The 18,510-nt window shown below is 47.7% G+C and overlaps 2 protein-coding genes across 4 annotated transcripts in view; both read right to left on the bottom strand.

The window, feature by feature from the left end:
• LOC119373230 (ribosomal protein S6 kinase alpha-5) overlaps nt 1-18,510 on the bottom strand; it is a 225,243-nt gene that overhangs the window by 87,394 nt on the left and 119,339 nt on the right. The window lies entirely within an intron of this gene.
• On the bottom strand, nt 5,142-5,892 carry LOC119373233 (uncharacterized). Of its 2 annotated transcripts, none has more exons than XM_037643243.2 (2): nt 5,602-5,892; nt 5,142-5,470 (listed from the first exon to the last, which is right to left on the bottom strand). In XM_037643243.2, the coding sequence occupies exons 1-2, from the start codon at nt 5,852-5,854 to the stop codon at nt 5,394-5,396; spliced, it is 330 nt and encodes a 109-aa protein (XP_037499171.1). In that variant the 5' UTR covers nt 5,855-5,892; the 3' UTR covers nt 5,142-5,393. The 2 variants fall into 2 exon arrangements, with proteins under 2 accessions (XP_037499171.1, XP_037499170.1); XM_037643242.2 differs by having other exon boundaries at nt 5,627-5,892.

The following is an 18,510-nucleotide window of genomic DNA, read 5'->3' as shown; positions in this document are numbered from 1 at the left end:
TTTTTTCTCTTTCTTACTGTCTTTCTTTGCATTATTGTGGACAAAGGACAGCAGAATGGCCAGCAGCAGCAGCAGCAGCAGCAGCAGCAGCAGCAGCAGCTTGATGTCTGTTTGTGCCTTGGCTGACAGGTTGCCTTGTGAAATGCCGAAATTTTGGGCGATTCTCCTCCCTCTATCCCGAGTGAGTGAGTGAGTGAGTGAGTGAGTGAGTGAGTGAGTGAGTGAGTGATGAGTGAGTGAGTGAGTGAGTGAGTGAGTGAGTGAGTGAGTGAGTGAGTGAGTGAGTGAGTGAGTGAGTGAGTGAGTGATTTTGTGAATACCTATCACATGAATACCTATCAACTAGCTCACCTCTGTGTTATACTTAGTGAGTGCAGTGAAATTCCTACCAAGAATGTTTCTGTTTTTAAGTTATTGATTGGTTGATTGACTGATTGCTTCTTTGATGATTGATCGATCGATTGTTTGATTGTAGTTCCCACCAAGAATCTGTCTGAGTTATTCAGCGAGTGAGTGAGTGAGTGAGTGAGTGAGTGAGTGAGTGAGTGAAGCCTGCGCATTTCTTTTGAAAGAAGGTTTCTGTTTGAACGGAAGGCCAATGATCGTCAATATCAGTTTTCTTTCATTTGAAAGAAATCTACAAGCCACATAGTGTTGACATAAACAGACTGCTTTGTTTGGACGCAACCAGATTGCGCTGACGACGGTAATAACAATGGGGCTTTTGTGCTGCACGTCTCTTTGGAAACGAGTCGCCATTGTAAACTTTAGGAGATGTGTAACAATATACGCAAGTACACAACGGCGCAGAAACGATGCGCCGTTGTGAACACAAAGAAACAACCAGAACGCGAACAGTTTGATTTCTGTCTTTCTGACGTTTACTTTTTAGCGCCCAGAGTTTCCTCTCGGGGGTCGAACGAGTGACCTCGCCTACCCTGCAGCAAACAACACTCATTCACTGCCGAGCCTTGATGCATCGAAAATAACGGTAATCTGTTACAAAGAGGACAAAATGTGAAGTGGGTATCGGAGTTTTTGTAACAAGATAGGCTACCTGTCTGTCTGCAGCTGTCGGTTCGAGTCGTATTATGCACGGGTGGTCCAAAAACAGAACTGCGCGGATACTGTGTAACTAATAAACATTTTGCTAATAAAGACTGATTGATCTAGATCACGCGTGACATCCGTCAGATCGAGTAGCAGCGTATATCTCATGCGTGTTAACTGTACAAGAGCACTGCGGGGTTGCGTATGAGTGTCTATAGGGGATTACGTGAAACACAATGGTCTGCTGATCGTCTGATTGTCGTCTGTTGATCATCTGTTCGCCGTCTGTGTGACCGTCTGCTTGTCGTCTGGTTACGTCTTCAACGGTTCAATCACTGTAAACCAGCAAAATATGTCGGAAGACACCGATACTGGTTGAAACGCCATTCGTTGCAGCTCCCATAGACATTAGCACCAGATTTCCCTCTAGTGTACGAGTACTAAACTATGCCAGCGAGGGCCCAAAGGGTAATACACACACACGCGCTACGACTATCTCTCTTATCAGCCTGATAAGCGAGTCGCGAGCACGCGAGGCATTCCATCCCGTGCGCAAATAAAACGCGGCGTCGCAACGTCTGTATGCAACATTTATATCCGAAGTGGAGGTCACCGCTTATCGGCGACACAGGACACAGGTAACGAGTTGCATGAGAGATAAGAAAATGCCACGCGGCATTTTACTACCCTGGACAGCGTCCGAAAGATAAATGATTGTACAAATTCCGCTGTATACCCTGCGCTGTACAGCCTTATGCAAAAAAAAAAAAAAAAAAGATTAGCCGAGCTGATCGCTATCACTAGGTGTCTTATCTAATTGGGTATCTGCTTTCATATATAGGATACAGGTGGCGCCAGGAGTAGCCGTTACTCGCGGTGCGGTCCTTTAAGCCATTTAAAAATCCGATATACATGAATACAACAGCAGTTATCGAACTCTAAGGTTGATTCTTGTTCATGCTTACCAAGTAGTCTACATATCTGATCCATACCCATTTTATAGCAATTGAGAAATTGCCGACATGCACGCAAAGCAGGGGCGGCGCCAGAGGGGGTTAGAAAGGGGCGGCAGTGCCCCCGCCCCCGCTGAAAAAACAAATGTTTCGCCTGCACCGATTTGCCCCCCCCCCCCCAAGACCAAGAACAAACACAGCCAAACACAATGCGTAAGTCCCCCCCCCCCTTACTTCGAAGGATCGCGCTTATCGCGGTTGCCCCCCCCCCCCCCCGCCCTCTCTATCCAGTGAGACAATCGTGGCGCAAGCCCTGATACCAAGCGAACATGCACAAAGTGCGCGGAACGATTTGCCGGAACACTGAACGACTGGCGCCAATACCACGTGATCATTCGTATAGTGTTGCCTGAGGTGAAGGATGTTTGCCAGTAGGCTTGAAACTGTTATCGCAATTCGGCGGTCTATAATGCCAACGCTCCGTCACCCCTACATAGATAAAAGGCGGGCCATCACGGCGGAACTTCGACATATGCGACGGCGAGGCCATTGCAGGAGCATCGTGAAACTCCGCAAAAACCATATCGGCAAAGGCAATACACCCTTATCAGGAGGAACACCATTCACAATCCCGCCTTTTTATCTACAGAGACGACACACTATCAGCGGGAGTATACACATAGCTTTACGCTGGCGTGCCGTATACCGCGGGCCTTGACTGCGGGAATTCAGGTCGCGGCGTGATAAGCGAGATCGACGACCATGGTCGTACAGAAACTACGATAAGGGAAGCTGCTGATAACGCTCGTTGCACGAGTTCCGTGTCATTCCGTGTCATTTCATTCAAATATAACAATATCTGGCAGGCACGTAGGCAAGGGGGGGCCCGGGGGCCCCCCCCCCCCCCCCCCGAAATTCGTCCAGCCTTTTATATTCCCGGGCAACTTTTTTTCTTTTTGCCATGAAAAGACATTATTTTCGAATAATTAGGCCTTGGGCCCCCCCCGAAAAAAAATTCTGGCTACGTGCCTGATATCTGGTGTTTTACTCGCCAACACCACGATGTGATCCTCTAGCATTTCGCCTCCATTGAAATGCGACCGCCGCGACCGGGATCGAACCCTCGACCTGCAGTTAAGCAGCTCAACGCCGCAACCATCGTACCACACTGGCGGATCCACTGTAAAATAAATATCTCGTTGACTGAGTGATTGACCCACCACTCTGCGATCGACCATTTGCGGGAAAATAATTTGTACCAGAATTCGTAGCAAGAAGAAAATAAAATAAGATAAAGGGAATCACCCGTACATTGCACGCCCAGTCAGACGATGTCACCGCCTCTCCTTTTTTTCTATTTTCTGTTCGCAACTCGCATGATAGGAGCACATTTTCCTCGAAGCCATCAAACGCGAATTTTGTCGGGGCAATTTGGCCGCCGTCCGAAGTGGTCGAGCCGATTGCTTCTGTTCGGCTTTCATGTTTTCCGTGTCCATATGATCTTTGCGTCAACGACGAAATAATCGACGGGTCAACGAAAAAAAGGACACCACGATGAGGGAGCAGCAAGTAGCGCTATTCAATAATACACGCGGAATTATACGGGTACCCGCAGAACTTTTTCCTGGTGTTACGCTAAATTGGGAGAAGCTAACGCGTTTAGAGCTGTGGAATGACGTAGTCTCTGTGTAATTGAGATAAAAACAATTTACCCGACCCTCCCGTCCCATCTCGCACAACAGAGCGCGTGCCCACGACCGAATGATCGTCGTTTAAGAACTACGCGAGGATATCAAGGACGCGGAGGGAATCTCAGAGGCAACGTGTTTAGCGCATCGAAACTGTCACGACAACCCTTCACAGAGCGTCCAGATCTCAGAGTCCACAAGATTAAAGGGTCGCGAAAGAAAAGAACGACTTTTTCTGCATTGGTAAATTACCCTTTCAATATACTAAGCTGTAAGAAGACGCTTGGTAAGCGAAAAAGCGCAGAAAAAAAAAACGCAAGTGGTGACGCCACCTTGAAGTTCAAGCAACAACTCGCTGTGACGTCATAGATATTGACACCGCCTTCGAGGGATCACATAGCACTTAATCGGTACAGAATCAAGTACGTTATCCCGTTCGGGGGCCAGAGAGTAAACGTACCGAGTTTCAGTAGATTTTGGTGAGGCAACATGGCAAAAACACGAAAAAGCACCTTTAAATCTGTGACGTCACGCTAGCGTCCACGCGCAGGCATTTCAGCGCGAAATTTGAAAATGATCCATTGGCATTCATTTTTTTTTTTATTCTATTACTAAACGTATGACGGCGAGATTAACGCCAATAGGGTTCTCAAAGAAAAACTTACCAGCCTAAATTGATGCATTGTTTCGCTTTAGCGTCCACTTAACGCTTAGAGGTCTACTATCGAAGAAAAACAACATGGCGTCCACCTTCGAGTCTCCTTAGGACGATGTACAACGGACCCTGCGAGTCTTTAACGATGCACCCCCGTCCCTCCCCCAATCCGTTTTGCCTTGCTATAGGGTGTATGCACGACAGGCATCGACAGCGACATGCAGGCAAGTCTCGCTGTGCACTCTGGGTAATCCGCCATTTTGAAGCAATAACAAGCAGACCAAAGCAGGCAACGTTTGTGGACTGGTCGTCGATGTGTGGTCGCAGTCGGTCTCCGGGCGTGCGGTTTGGCATCTCTGTGCAAGAATGCAACATTGTTTTGCGGCAAAATGACGCGTGATCAAACGGATTATGCAGCGACGCTGTGCGTCAAAGACCAGGCGCGCTACAGTGAGAAAGTTGCCCTGTGTGGTGTGGACCCCTTTGAGCTTTGGGAAAGCGACTGAGTAAGAGACATCAACCTGTGGCCGCGAATCGACGCCGCAGACATAAGCGAGTTCCTTGTTTTGAGGACCAGCTTCCTTACCCGCCAGCAACTAAAGGCTTAAAAAGGATTAGAAGGCCACAATTTTGTGACCAGCGGTTGGATGCGCGAGCCATCGGTTAAGGAAGTTTCCTCAGACTCCTTGATTCTCAAAACAAAGGTACGTTAAAGTGTTTTATTCTCCTAGCGGTATACAACGTTATCTTTTTGCCCAGGTCGACCACTCGCAGAGCCTCAAAAGGCCACCTGTGGATTCATGGGCCCTGTGCAAGTGCGACGGTGAAGTCGTTGCCGCGCACTGTACGTGCATGGCCGGGAACGGCGATGCGTGCTCCCATGTCGCGGCACTGCTTTTTTACGTAGAGTACGGCGTGCGCGTGCGACAGGAGCGTTCGTGCACGGACAGCGCCAACTCGTGGCTGCCGACGCACATCAGGAAATTGGATGTGAGGCCTAGTATCGCTGAAATGGATTTCGCGTCGTCGACGATGAAAAAACGACGATTAGGTGCCGATGCCAGTGCAGCTCGTGAGCCGAAAAGCCCTTGCAGAGCCAGCAGCACCCACTGGAGACTGTGGCCCTGCGAAACAGAGTACACAAACGCTCTGCTCAAAGCAATGCCTACATCCGCGGTGCCCAAAATAACACTTTTACAATGACAGGAACGGGCGGCGCTTTAAAATAGGTAACGTAGGTGCGAGACTTTCATACCTGATAAAAAGTGTCGGCAACACACTTTGTACTTCTGCGGATTATCGGCGACACCCTTCCTGTTGAGGCGGGCGATCCACTCGCGCTGCCGGCGTTGCGACAGCTGCCTCGTCTTGCCGCATTCATGAACCCGCACCTTTGGAATCTTGAAAAACCGAAAGTTGCTGAGGTTCTGACTGTTCTGCTTAGCCTTCTCTTTCTCGGCTTTGGTGTACGTACGGCTTTTGCAGCCTACAACGGCGCAGTAAACCATGACAGCTATCGACTGGTCATACACGCTGCTTTGCTCGTCTGCTTGTCATTGCTTCATAATGGCGGATTACCCAGAGTGCACAGCGAGACTTGCCTCCATGTCGCTGTCGATGCCGGTCGTGCATACACCCTATTGTCCTAAAGGACACACAGGAAAATAGTAAATAAGCAACACAGCATACACGTTTCGCACTCGCAAACAGATGCGTCGCTTCTTAGTATGCGTGCACGCGAATCGCAGCGATGATTGAAGGAGACCGCTTAGAACTGTCGCAAGGGCACCGGTGTTGACAATAGTATGGGACGACCGACCGATAAGCCTGTCTACTTATCTTCGCCCGCTCATACACACACCACCAAGGAAGAGACCCGAGAAATGCATCGGGCTGCAGACGGCACGCGAAGCAGCAGGGGTAAGCAATGCGAAATATATTTATATCTGGTCACCACTATTACGTTGCACACAGACATTACACACCCATTATATATGGATATATATAATTCAGAAGAAAGTTCTGAAGGTCCGGTGCACATGTAGTCGAAGAAATGAAGAAGCACACTTACGAAAACTGCACATTTTTACTCATTTACTTTTGCGTTCGTGGCACGGCCATTTTGCCGGTACGCCGTAGCCGGGATTCGATCCCGCGACCTTCGGGTCTATACACATAGAAAGAGAGAGAGCAATAGAAGGGAGGGGGCCGTGTTTGTGTTCTAAAAAGAAGCTCCCTGGATAAACGATGCCCAGGCAGCTGACCCTGCCGAGGCTGATGAACGCAGGCGCGGTCAGAACACAACGTCAAGACACGTGATGACCCTCTGCAGAGAAGAAGGGGGCAGCCGAGAATAGCCGCAAGGTCGCGCCGCCCACACCCAACGAAGGACTCCCTAGAGAATAAACCCAAGGCAGCGGCGGCACGCAAAGCAGCATCTGTGTATATTATACAGTTTTAGCAGTGACTGATTACCGTACGGTAAGTAGGGTAATACCCTATACCGTCGTGGCTGGCACGGCGCTTTCCGAGTCTGCGAGACCTCTATTATTAAGGCGAAAGACTTAGATATGCCTCATCAAACGCGAAAATTGACCTTCACGAAAGAGACAAAAGACCATAAAACAAATACAAAAGCTGTCAGAAGTGCAGCACGACATTCGCACAAAGGTCAGTCGTATTGCTAAATGTATTACGACTGTCTTACATTACTACCAAATTATTAAGAAATCCTGTCTTGGTGCATGTGTCCCGGCAATCTTTAACGAAGCGATGCGTGTGCAGGTAAAGTCCGAGTATACACGGTACACGTAAAGTACGACTTCACGGAGGCGCGCACGCGCGCCGCCTATCACGCACACTCCACCGAAGCCAAGTGTCACCGGCGGTCGGTCTCTGACCCACGACGGTTTGAGAAAGATATCGCGCTGAATGCGCATAGCGTTTATGTATTTTGCGCGCCCACGGTTGGGGGGCAAGAAACCTGCACTGAAAACAACCAACTGCTGACCTTCGAGGGAGTGGCGAGCGCCTTTTAAGTGAAAGAACGCAAAACGCGAGTGCATGGCCTTTCAGAGTCGAAAGAAACGACTAAAGAAGGAGTTAAGTGGGAGTAAAGGGCATTTGCACTCTTCTTCGGCGGAGCGAAGCCATCGCTGTCCCTCCCGCAGAGAATTAGCATTAATGCTCAATCCAATACCACTCGCCCGTTTTCGTGACGTCATGCATTTGTCGAGTGTCTCGCATGGTTGACTTTCTCCATACAGACACACGTTTGGGTCACTGGTTTTAGGTCGGAAACTTGAACGTCCTGGCAAATTTCTTCAGGGATTCTGACATCGCTGCTCCGCGAAGCGCAATGTTTGAGTTAGTAACAACGAACCTTTATTTAATAGTATGCGTACTATTCACATACGCCGAGAAAATGCCCTTACGGTTCGAACGGAAATCAGCTACTATGACCGTCTTTCACAGGTGAAGGGCAGGAGCACCGCGGTTCGTTGGTTCTTTGGGCGTAGCTGACATTTTTGTCTTAGGTTGTAGCCGAGTGTAAACTTCGGAAGTGTCAAAAAGAGAGTAAGAAAGGTGTAGGGACATGCGAATAGAGAGTAGCCGACCTTTATAACACTCTCTTTCTGAAGGTAATCTGACGCGACTTTCGGGCGAGGTTTCGAAAAGGGAGTAAATAAAGACTAAAACAAGCAAAGAGCACGTCACGACCTGACACGACACTTCAAGGAGAAATACGTTGCCACCTTCAAGGATGCATTGAAGAAAACGCGCATTGATAGAAATGTCGTGGCTTCGGAGTAAATGAACTCGCTGCGTTTTGTCTATGAACGTGTAGGGTAAAAGTGCGAAGTGGGGTTGCCCTTTCAATCTCCCTGCGAAGAAATATGGTAAGACATTCGGAGTGTACGTTTACAAAAAGTAAAAAAACTGCGTAAGAACGCTTACTGAAGAGTAAAACGTTCGCATTATCCATGCATGAAGAAACGCAAGCCCCTTCCACAAGTTTTCTTTATAAGGAGTAAAATCAGAGTGAAGCCACAAACTGGAGTACTCTAAGAGTAAAATCTCCCACTAGAGTGAAAGGGCCGTTGCACTTTCTTTATGGGAGGTACGTACGACGGGACATTAAAAAATTGTTTTTTTTTTTTTCAGAAAAGGCCATAGCGGTCACGTTTGGTCGACGAACGGTGAAGGAACGACCCGACGAACATTGCACTTTATGGAAAGCGCACCTCATCTCGACTCTTCAGAGAATAAAATAATAACAAAGAAAACTGAAGGAATAGGTGAAGAAAAATAAAGATAGAAGAAAGCAGAGTAAGTGTTTCACAATGAAGACACGCATACCGGTGTCTACGATGTGACAGTTACTGCAGAGGTGATGCGACATTACATAAGAGGCGTCATTGACACCGCTTATATTATGTCACCTTTTATATTATGACACCCCTTATATTATTTCAGCCATAAGAGGTGTTATTCACTAATACACGTACGCCCTACGTACACCCCTCAAAAAGAGAATGAAAAGGGAGTATATAAAACAATCCCAATCGCTGTAAACGTGGTTGTAGCCGTTTAGTCACTGTTACTTAACGGGCCGAGAAAAAAAAAAATAACGCAGGCCCGAACCTTGCGAGAAGTGCAATACGGGGGACTCGCTTACTTGGACTTTTCCTCTTTTTTTTTGCTTTTCTTTGTTACTATGTTAATCGTATTCCATTTTCGGGCGCACGCAGAGAAGTGTATAAGATGTCACGGTTACTGCAGAGGTGATGCGGCATAATACGTATAAGAAGGTGTCGACACTCTACAGTCACTAATGCGAGTGCATTCAACACACCCTACGTACACCCCTCGAAAAGGGAATAAAAAGAGAGTATATAAAACAAGCCCAATCGCTGCAAGCGCGGTTATGGCCGTTTCGTCACAGTTACTTAACGGGCCGAGACAAAACACACACACATCATACACAGAGTCCGAAATCTTGCGAGAAATGCGATAGGTCGTTCTCCATTACTTGGTCTTTTTCCTTTTTTTTTTGCTTTTCTTTGTTACTACGTTAATCGTATTCTATTTAGGGGGTCGTTGCACTCACCCTCGCCCCAATCTCCCCCTCTCACAACACACACATTCGCACATATTTCGAGTTCGTTGCGCATTGGATGGAAGGGCCAACGAATAGCGCGCGGGGTCGTCGTTACGCAATCGAGGGCGCTGCGTAATCGAACGAGACCGAGGCCGTCGTTCTCTCTCCCTCTCTCACGGTGTCAGTATTCTCGCACCGTTGCGACAGATAGTCCAGGGGAATACACTCAGTGAAAACTGGACGAGACGTCGCAGCTGGGCAAATGACAGGGGGTGTATGGAATGGCAGTGCTCGAAAAAATGAATAAATAAAGAACCATTTAACGATTAAATGGATGACGGACCAATGGACTAGTTAACATGACATCGTGTACGTGCACTGTAGGCCAAAAAAAAAAGCAGAAAAAATGAAAGAAAAAATATTAAGACCATTGGTAACGGCGAAAGCAATTTCGCATAGCATGCCACTGCATGCTATACGAAATTGTCCGTTTCTTTTTTTTTTTTCTTTTTCTCACCCTACACTTTCATTCGGTATCTGTGCGAGTGATACCCCCACGGCTGAAGCCTAAAAGCGCCAACTTCTATCTCGTATTTCCCTACGTCAATAAGGAAAAAAAAAATGAAAAGGAACACCCACCGGACAGGTATGTACCAGCAGCTATGATAGCCCGCAGGAATTTCACCGCGCTCTTTCCTAATAGTTACGCCTTTTTAATAAACAACTTGCAACTCCTAGTTGGAACCGTGTTCTAAAAAGGAAAGAAAATAGAAGCGGTAAATGAGCTAAAATGGAAAAAAGGTGTCGCGCCAACTGACCTTGGGGGAATCCCCTTGAGCTTTTATTTTTCAGCCGAGGCAGCTTTTGGTTTACGAAGGCGGATAAACACGCACGCATGGTCTCGACGAGGAAATTTGAGCCAACGCCTCTGGCTAATGAAGCGGCGGCGTTTTCAGAAAAACTCGTCGAGCAGGAAAAAAAAAAAATGTATGTATATCATGACCGACTATACATGTAGCCGGTCGGAGAGCGGTGTGCCTTTCGCGGAGAATTTGCAGACATAAAATAATGGGTAAAAAAAAAAAAAAACACGTTCAACGTCGGCATTACAGAGTATGCACCATTTCAATCCCCCCTGGAATGCGATAGAACGTGCGTGATAGATTCGATAAAAATAATCCTTGGCGTTTTACGTCCCAAAACCACGATATGATTATTAGGCACGCCGTAGTGGAGGGCCGTCGGGATTCGATACCGCGACCTTCGGGTCAGCAGTCGAACACCATAACCACTAAACCACCATGGCGGGTCGTGATGGATGCGAGGTGGAGGGCAACCGCTTTCGGCATGGCGGCCATGTTTTTCGGGCGCTTTTAGGCGTATCGGGAATTCCAGCTAAGACGCGTGCAGGCGCAGTTCGCATCCGGTATTCTGGTAGGCGCTAAATGCCTCGCCTTTTGCGGAATACCAGACAGACTAAAACTTTTTAATATCGCGTGCTGCCCGTACCCCAGTATTCAGACTTCGCTGTTTTTCCCGGTCACGTTAGTCTTGGGACCCTCCCGTAAATCACTAGCCCAGGTGGATGGGGCTGTACCCTCTTTATCAGGCGGCTGCTCACGCCAGCTAACCGTAACCCATAATGAAACCCGCGTAGTGACCACTACGCGGGTTTCATTATGGGTCTTATGTGTATTGAAAAAGTGGCAAACACCCGACTTCGCTCACCGTTCGCTGAACTCTGAGGAGCCATCGCCTGAGACCGCTGCGTGCTCCTTCCCGGCAAGATACGGTGCTGTTGTCGTGTACGGCCGGCGTTTTGCTACACTGTAGTTTTGCCTTCACCGACACGTATTCGCTGAAGACTGAACGCCGAGTGCAACGACTACGCTGTCCACTTCAACTCCGCGCACTTTTCCGTTAGCACCAAGGTTCGCGAATGGCTTCAACGACCTTGGCAAGACTTTTTTGAAAAGTGTCCACCACAGAGTCCGACGGGCAGAATTTTGTCTTTGGGAGGTGGGGGACGGGAAGCCGTGTCGAATTTTGCGGCGAAGGGAGGGGGGGGGGCGAATCCTGATCCGGCTTGAGGGGTAGACGCAGGATGCAGGTGGCTTGGAAAGTGTGCCTTCTTTGCACCCGGCGACGTCTCTGATTTCTGCCTCTAAGTTTTTCCGATTTCCACGGTTTAGCGGCTTTCTTCGAGTGTAACCCCTGTCGGCCCATGCAGTGAGCTACTCCCCGCGGTCGTCGCGCGGGAGTACAGCGCATTTTTGTGGAGAGGCGTCCATTGACAACATTCCAGAGGTTATTATAACGTCAATCAAGGAGAGAGCCCGTTCGTTGGGAGGTGCTTATCTAGAACGAGAAACACAGGAGCGCTTGTGCCGTTCGTGTTCCTCACGAATCAACAACCTGACTATCTAGGGAGGCTTTTGGAACGGCACACAGCTCTCCTAGAGTAGGAGAACACAGCAGCTTTGCAGGAAAGGCGACAAGGGGCACCTTGAGTGTCAAGCAAGAGATTACAGTACAAAAAAAAGACACCTCAGAGGAGACGACACTAAACGAAGCCGTGCGGATCGTTCCCGCGGAATCCCGCAAGTTTGCGAGAGGGTTAAAGAAAGGGGAAAGTGGCAGCCACCCGTTTAGAGCAGGGGGTGAAACAGCGCGATTTGAACGAGGACAACGAAAGAGCGAACACCGCGGGACAAGTCCTGACTGCCAGCTGAACGTTTGCTACAAGAAAACCAGCCTTTCATACAGTACCGCAAGAAACATGCGCGCACCACCTGTTTGTAGCGCGAAGCGACAACCTGTGTGTGTTTCCTCGTGGCACAACAGCCTCGTGGCTTCGAGTTACAAACGGGCGGCTGTCAACTTCCCTTTCCTAACGACTTAGCCAGTGAGCTGCTCGAAGATAAAAATGCCGCTCGGACTTCGGCACGTGTCGACTTCTTTGTTAAACCACTTCGCGAGAACACCGACTTCGTTCGAAAGAAGAAAACGCTTGTCCCGCAGGTAGCAGTTCTTCAAAAAGGCAAGTAGACAAAAAAAAAAATAAATACTGTCCCTGCAGACAGCTGAATTTCGTTGAACTCTAGCTCGCCTAGGACACAGGCAAAAAAAGCAAGTATTTTGCAGTAAAGACCTTTGGTTGCTCTGAGGACTCTCTGCAAAATGAATCTGCGCCGATGGCCCACAGCACCGCACTCAGTTCTTCAGGTGGTTCGTGGCCTCCGCTCGATGATTGGGTCCAGTTCCCGAGATTAACACCGCAAAAAAAGAAAAGAAAGAAAGAAAGAAAAAAGCGCTGCTCGTTGCCTCCGATATATATATATATATATATATATATATATATATATATATATATATATATATATATATATTATTTATTTATTTACTTGCTGATTTATGTCGTTTATATACTCTTTTCCTGATTATTTTTACTGGACCAGTGGTGGGTGGTGAGGTTTGCTCAATTTCCGTGGCATACCACTGCTAAGTGATTTTTGCTGTTGTTGTTGTTGTTGAGTAGGTAACTGTCGACTAGGTAAGTGCTCGCGGACTTCCGATATGTTCATAATTATTATTACTCTCTGGGCCGCAGTCAAGTCAACCAATTCGCCCAGTTCGCCAGCTGCCTTTTGAGCTCAGTCTGAGGTGGCCACGGTCGGTTTTTTTTTTTCTTTTTTTTAAATTTGAAGGCAAAGGCCGTTCACGTTGATATTTTTCTGTTAAGAAGGTAACTGTTCGCGGAGTTTCGAATGGCCGGATCTATCCTTACACTGTGGGCCGGATTATATACATCTTCAATGTAAAAAAAAAAAAAGCCAAATTGAACACCGTGAAGATTTAAGCGGGTGGAATTGAAACGAGAAAAAAAATCCTTCCTTTAAAAAGAGGGGAAAGTCTGGGTCAATGCTCGCAAGAAAACAGCGGACCACTTTCTATCGTTAAAGAAAGAAAAAAAAAATAACGGAGAAGGATTGCGAAAGAAACACCGTTTCTGAGCCGCAACGGAGCAAAGGACCAGGAGGCAAAGCTCTAAGCACACATTTTTCTTCGGGATAAAGAATAGAACTTAAAAACACACACACAAAAAGTGAGTGTGCGAGAAAGTGATGGTCTCAAGAACCAGGCCGACGGGTCGCTGCTTGCGAAGAGCACTCGCAAACCTTGACGAAAGGTAAAGAAACAACGAAATGCGCCGACCGCCGAGGGAGGAAAGGGAGAGGGCCAGCGAAGCCACGCCCACTTCATATCCTCCTCACTTTTTATTTAACTGATAAAAACAACATATCAACGTTAAATGGCTACTAATATAAAATTTCTGTTTTTTTTTTTTGCGTCAAATGAAAGACCATGCCTCAAGAGGTTAGGAAATGTACTGGTAAGCGTGAGTGCACCATGAAAAATGAATCGCAAAACGATTTTAAAAGCTATAGTTTCGGTTCCTACTGTATCGTGACGTCACGACACGGTATAAGCTTCTCGTCGTGTGCTCGCGCAAGATATCGTGACGTTTCCACGGCCGCTCCGCTGCGTAGATCCGTTGGTGACGCACAAGCGATCATATTGAATGTTTTTGGTGACGTGGAAGCGGAGATATTGTACGTTTTGGTACCTGACGTCATCACAGCTAGCCATACTGGTGCGTGAAGTCAACAGAATGGACACCGCAGCCTGACGTCACGCTAATGTCGATGTCAGTATGTGCGCCATGCGAAAATTGACTTTAAACTCAAAATGAAATGTCTTATCAGCACCTACTGAGCTTCACATTTGCTCAGAGCCGTCTCTAGCTGTACACGGGAGATTTGTATGCTGAAGATAAACAGCGCAAAAGAGCACGACTCCGAAAAGCAAACACACAGGACAAGTCCTGGTCCTTTATTTCTGAGAGATACGTATAAGTTTCCTTGTAGCTTCGCGCTACAAAACGGATGGTTTTCAATTTCCGTTACTTAACCCATCCCGCCACCTTGCGGGATTCCGCAGAACTCATTTGCAGTGTTCTATGCCAACGTTGTTTTTCATACATTTTTTTTTTTCGTGCATTCCCACAGTATTGATGTCGCTAACATTCCCAGTCTTTCCCGACGTTCAAGCGCAGCGAGGAAAAGGTCGATGACCGGACGGTCGCCGACATTCACAGTGTACACGTATTCCACATGAATGGAGGAGCGGCTGTTCTTTCGTACACACGACCGAGTAAATGCCGCGAAATAAACCGAAGAGACGGTCGACGACCGAAGCTCTCCGCCATTTCGAATATCGTTGAATAAATCACTATACGAATATGATCCCCTGGTGGAAATCCGTAACCCCTGGTGGAAAGCCGTGGTATCACTGTTGAAATGGCAATAAAATACATAAAAAAATAACACAGCCCTTTCACTAATGTGAAGAACGCACACTATCTCTTCAACAGCGGCCTCAATATGAAATCCCGCTGTACATATATAAAAAAAAAAACCGTTGTTTCGATGTAAGAATCGCTGACGCAGCGATGACAGAGTCCCTGACGAAATTTACCATAACGTTCAAGTTCCCGACCTAAAACCAGCGACACAAACGTGTGCCTGTATGGCAAAGTCAACTATCTGAAACATTCGAGAAGCGCTTGACGTCACGAAAATGAGCAGGCGCTATTGGATGGAGGATTTATGCAAACTTCCTGTGGGAGAGACAGCGATGGCTTTGGGCGGAGCTTACTTTTTGCTTAGGTTGTAAACCACTAATAGATTTCTTTACAGAAGGCTCCCTGGGCGCCACCATTATCCCGTTTGGGCTGTGCTAAGTAGTCTTGACCCCCCCCCCCCCCCCCCATCCCTCCCTCCCGAAAATGCACTGCCGAGGCTGTGACGTCTGCCTTTGTACTCCCGTGCCACATCCCAGAAAGGATGTGTTTCTTCTCTCCTGTGAAGAGGTCTATAGTTGGTCGAGCATACCGATCCGGAGAAACGCACAGAAAAACGAAGACAAGGCAGCAGTGTTCAATCAGTCGCAACCGAGTGACTGAGTTGCCTACCGCCATTTATGTGATTTTTTTTTTTATTGAGAACTGTGGCTTTGAAACCGGAGTTGAATGAGCAAGCCAGTGAGAGTGTTGAGAGAAAGAGTAAGAGAAATGGAGAACTCCACTGCTAAACATCACGACTATGTCTGTGGCGAGCTCACGCAATGGGCTTGCCAGCCCCCGTCGAAAGCGAACACGCGCCAGCGCAACGGTACGGGGGCATCGTTCCAGTGCGTTTCTGGAACGGCGCGGGGTTCAGAACCGGGAGTTGAAAGAGGGGCAGAGTTTGAGAGAGAGCGTGACGCAGTGGGTGAGAGTGAGGGAAGCGGCGGCTCTAGACATAGGAGAGAGAGAAAAGAGAGAGTGAGATGGAAGACAAAGGAGAATGGGCGAGGAGGAAGGAGCTGCTGATGACGAAAGCGCTGCGTCTGTATTTCGCCTCTCTCTCTCTCTCCCAGCGCTGGCCCAAAGGAGACGACGTCCCCAGGAGCGATGCCCCCCCAGCGTTGCCGTTCGCCGACGATGAACGGGCCAACAACGGAGAGCAGGAGAGGGAGGGCAAAGGCACTGCACTCGCCGCTGCGCATGCGAAGAGGAGACCGATTTTCAAGGCCGCGCGGTCGACCTGCCGCTGCACCGTGTCGTTCTAGGTGGCTTTGACCGTGTGCGGAGGACAGAGACGACACCGCGTTGAGGGAGTAAAAGCGCGAAGCGGTGGTCATCGGCTCGTCGTCCGTTTACTGAATTGACAATATCGCGAGAAAGGTTTACTGCGCATGCGCGAACGAGTGTGCACCTTGTCAAGGCTTCCCCCTGGGCGCCGCCATAATCCTCTCTGGGCTGTTGTTAATATGCGTGACCCCACAGACAATGCAGTGCCGAGGCTGTGACGTCAGATTCTGTGCTCTCGTGCAACAGTCCAGAAATGAGGTTATCCTTCTCTCCGTTGGGGGGAAAATGTCTATACTTATCAACCGAAGAACCTCGAGCGTACACTATCAAAAAAAATATCTTGCACTGACGTCATTGAAACCGCCATGCTGTAGTATCAACATTGTGGGACGAGAAGTTTCTGACGTCATTCGCACGGAGGTTCTTTCGCTATTCATGCGCTGAGACCAAAAACATCCCAGCGGCGTCATTATCACGTTGAAACGCGTAAACCACCACGTGATTATACTGTCTTGACGTCATCAAAGGCGCTATGTAAGAGTTACAGTACGATAAGAACATGCGTCATTGACTCCACGTGAAAGCTATCAATCTTTATTGACATCTTGATGAGGGCTAGTGTGAACTATGTACGCACGCCTACTCTGAGATTGTATACAATGCCGGTGTTCATTCAGATAAACTTTCAGTTGGCAGTCGGTGCTCGTTCTGTAGTATTCGTTCCTTTAGTGTCATTGCTCTCGTCGCGCTCTTTAATACTCTGCTCAGAAGTACTCTTCTTCATTCAACACTTAACCCTGCCTTTCCTGTCTTTCGTTTCCCCCTTTCTCTCTGTACGCCGCAAAGCCATCTTCGCAATGAATTTTTTAAAAACCCTGTGTGGTTCGTACACCTTCTCTGGAATGCGGAAGGGGGCGAACGCACTTAGAACAAGAAAAGCATTCCGTGAAGAGATTTTTGCTAACACTTTCGAGTCAAGTCGAAGTCTTTCACTGAGGCTTCGAGACTACAATGCCCCGCCATTCTGTCTCTCTGGCATTTGAGTACTAATCCGAAAGAAGTCGCGACGGAAACTCCGCAACGTTCCTACAATCCCCGCTCAGCCACAATCTACAGCTTGATACACACGCTCACACTCCAACTGTTTATCGAAAAGGCACGCACCATCTTATTCAGCATGGAAGCTTTTCAGAAAAAAAAAAAGTCAGCCTTTGAATTTACCATACCTCCATGTACTTATGTACGCTCTGCCTGTCTGTTTTATTCTTTTTTTTTTCTTTGTACAAGAACTCGCGAGCAGCACTGAGAAGGCATTGCCGAAATGCGTCACCCAGGCATGCCTTTCGGCGTGCCACCGCGGCGATTGTTGTTAAACTCATGAATTATTCTCCGAGCACTGAATTGTCGTAGATGCGGCGATCATAGGCTCGTTATGCCCACCTATGTGTTTTCGTTTCGTCGCTGTACACGAAAAACGAAAATAAAACAGACTGACTGATTGATTGTTGTAAGATAAAGTGAAGGTCACCGTTATCGCGACATCATTGACCGTGACGTCAGTTATAAATGTTATCCTGACGTCAGGGACATTAAAGTCGTCATTCTTTTTTTTGCGCATTCAAACCACATTAGCACAACGAAATATCCTGAAACTTGGCACGTTAAATCTACGGCCACGTTTGACGACAATGCACTTTCCACGACAGCAGTTGCGAGTAAGATAAATTTTTAATAACGTCTGCCTTAATTAGTAATCTAATAATGCTGATAAGTTAATCCTTCAAGACCGATAGATTGGTTATCTTGGCAGGCAGGCAGTCCTTGGGGTCCTCTGAACTCTACGCTCTGCCAGCATACCTGGACAGAATCTGCATTTTTTGTTGTTCTTTCTAACTCGCCGCATCTAAAGGACCGCATACTGCTGATAGGAAGGGGTCAACATACATAGACTCAAACCTAAATTTAAAAAAGTCGCATCTAACATGAAAATAACTTCGTTATATCCGAAAATTCGTTATAAAAAGCGCATATACTCGTGGCACTATCTATGACAAGAGTATTCTTTTACTTCGTTATAACCCATAACTCGTTACATCCGTGTTCGTTATTATATCTAGTTTGAGTACAGAAAATGCGTTTCAAGAACAACGACCTTAAACCACCGCTATGAGATACGGCAATCTTTTCCAGATAAGGCATTCTTTCCCAGCTAGGAACAGGTCTCTAACCCCGCGCCCTCGAGACTTTGTGATTATCTTGGCATAAAGGGTGCGGGGGGGGGGGGTGCACGAAGCAATATTCGAGCGACTATTGACCCGATCAAGGCTGGCGCCCGACGCTCAAGACAAGCTTCACCAACTAAAAAAAAA

This window comes from Rhipicephalus sanguineus, chromosome 11 (genome assembly GCF_013339695.2).
Source record: "Rhipicephalus sanguineus isolate Rsan-2018 chromosome 11, BIME_Rsan_1.4, whole genome shotgun sequence".
In the NCBI taxonomy this organism is placed as follows: Eukaryota; Metazoa; Arthropoda; class Arachnida; order Ixodida; family Ixodidae; genus Rhipicephalus; species Rhipicephalus sanguineus.
This window is presented reverse-complemented; position numbering and strand designations above follow the sequence as displayed.

Bases quoted from the DNA above. Each gene is read 5' to 3' on its own strand.
- LOC119373233 (XM_037643242.2), bottom strand. From the start codon at position 5,854: ATGGTTTACTGCGCCGTTGTAGGCTGCAAAAGCCGTACGTACACCAAA. The intron at 5,471-5,626 runs GTGTGTTGCCGA...TCTGTTTCGCAG, and splicing joins ATAATCCGCAGAAGTACAAA to GGCCACAGTCTCCAGTGGGT.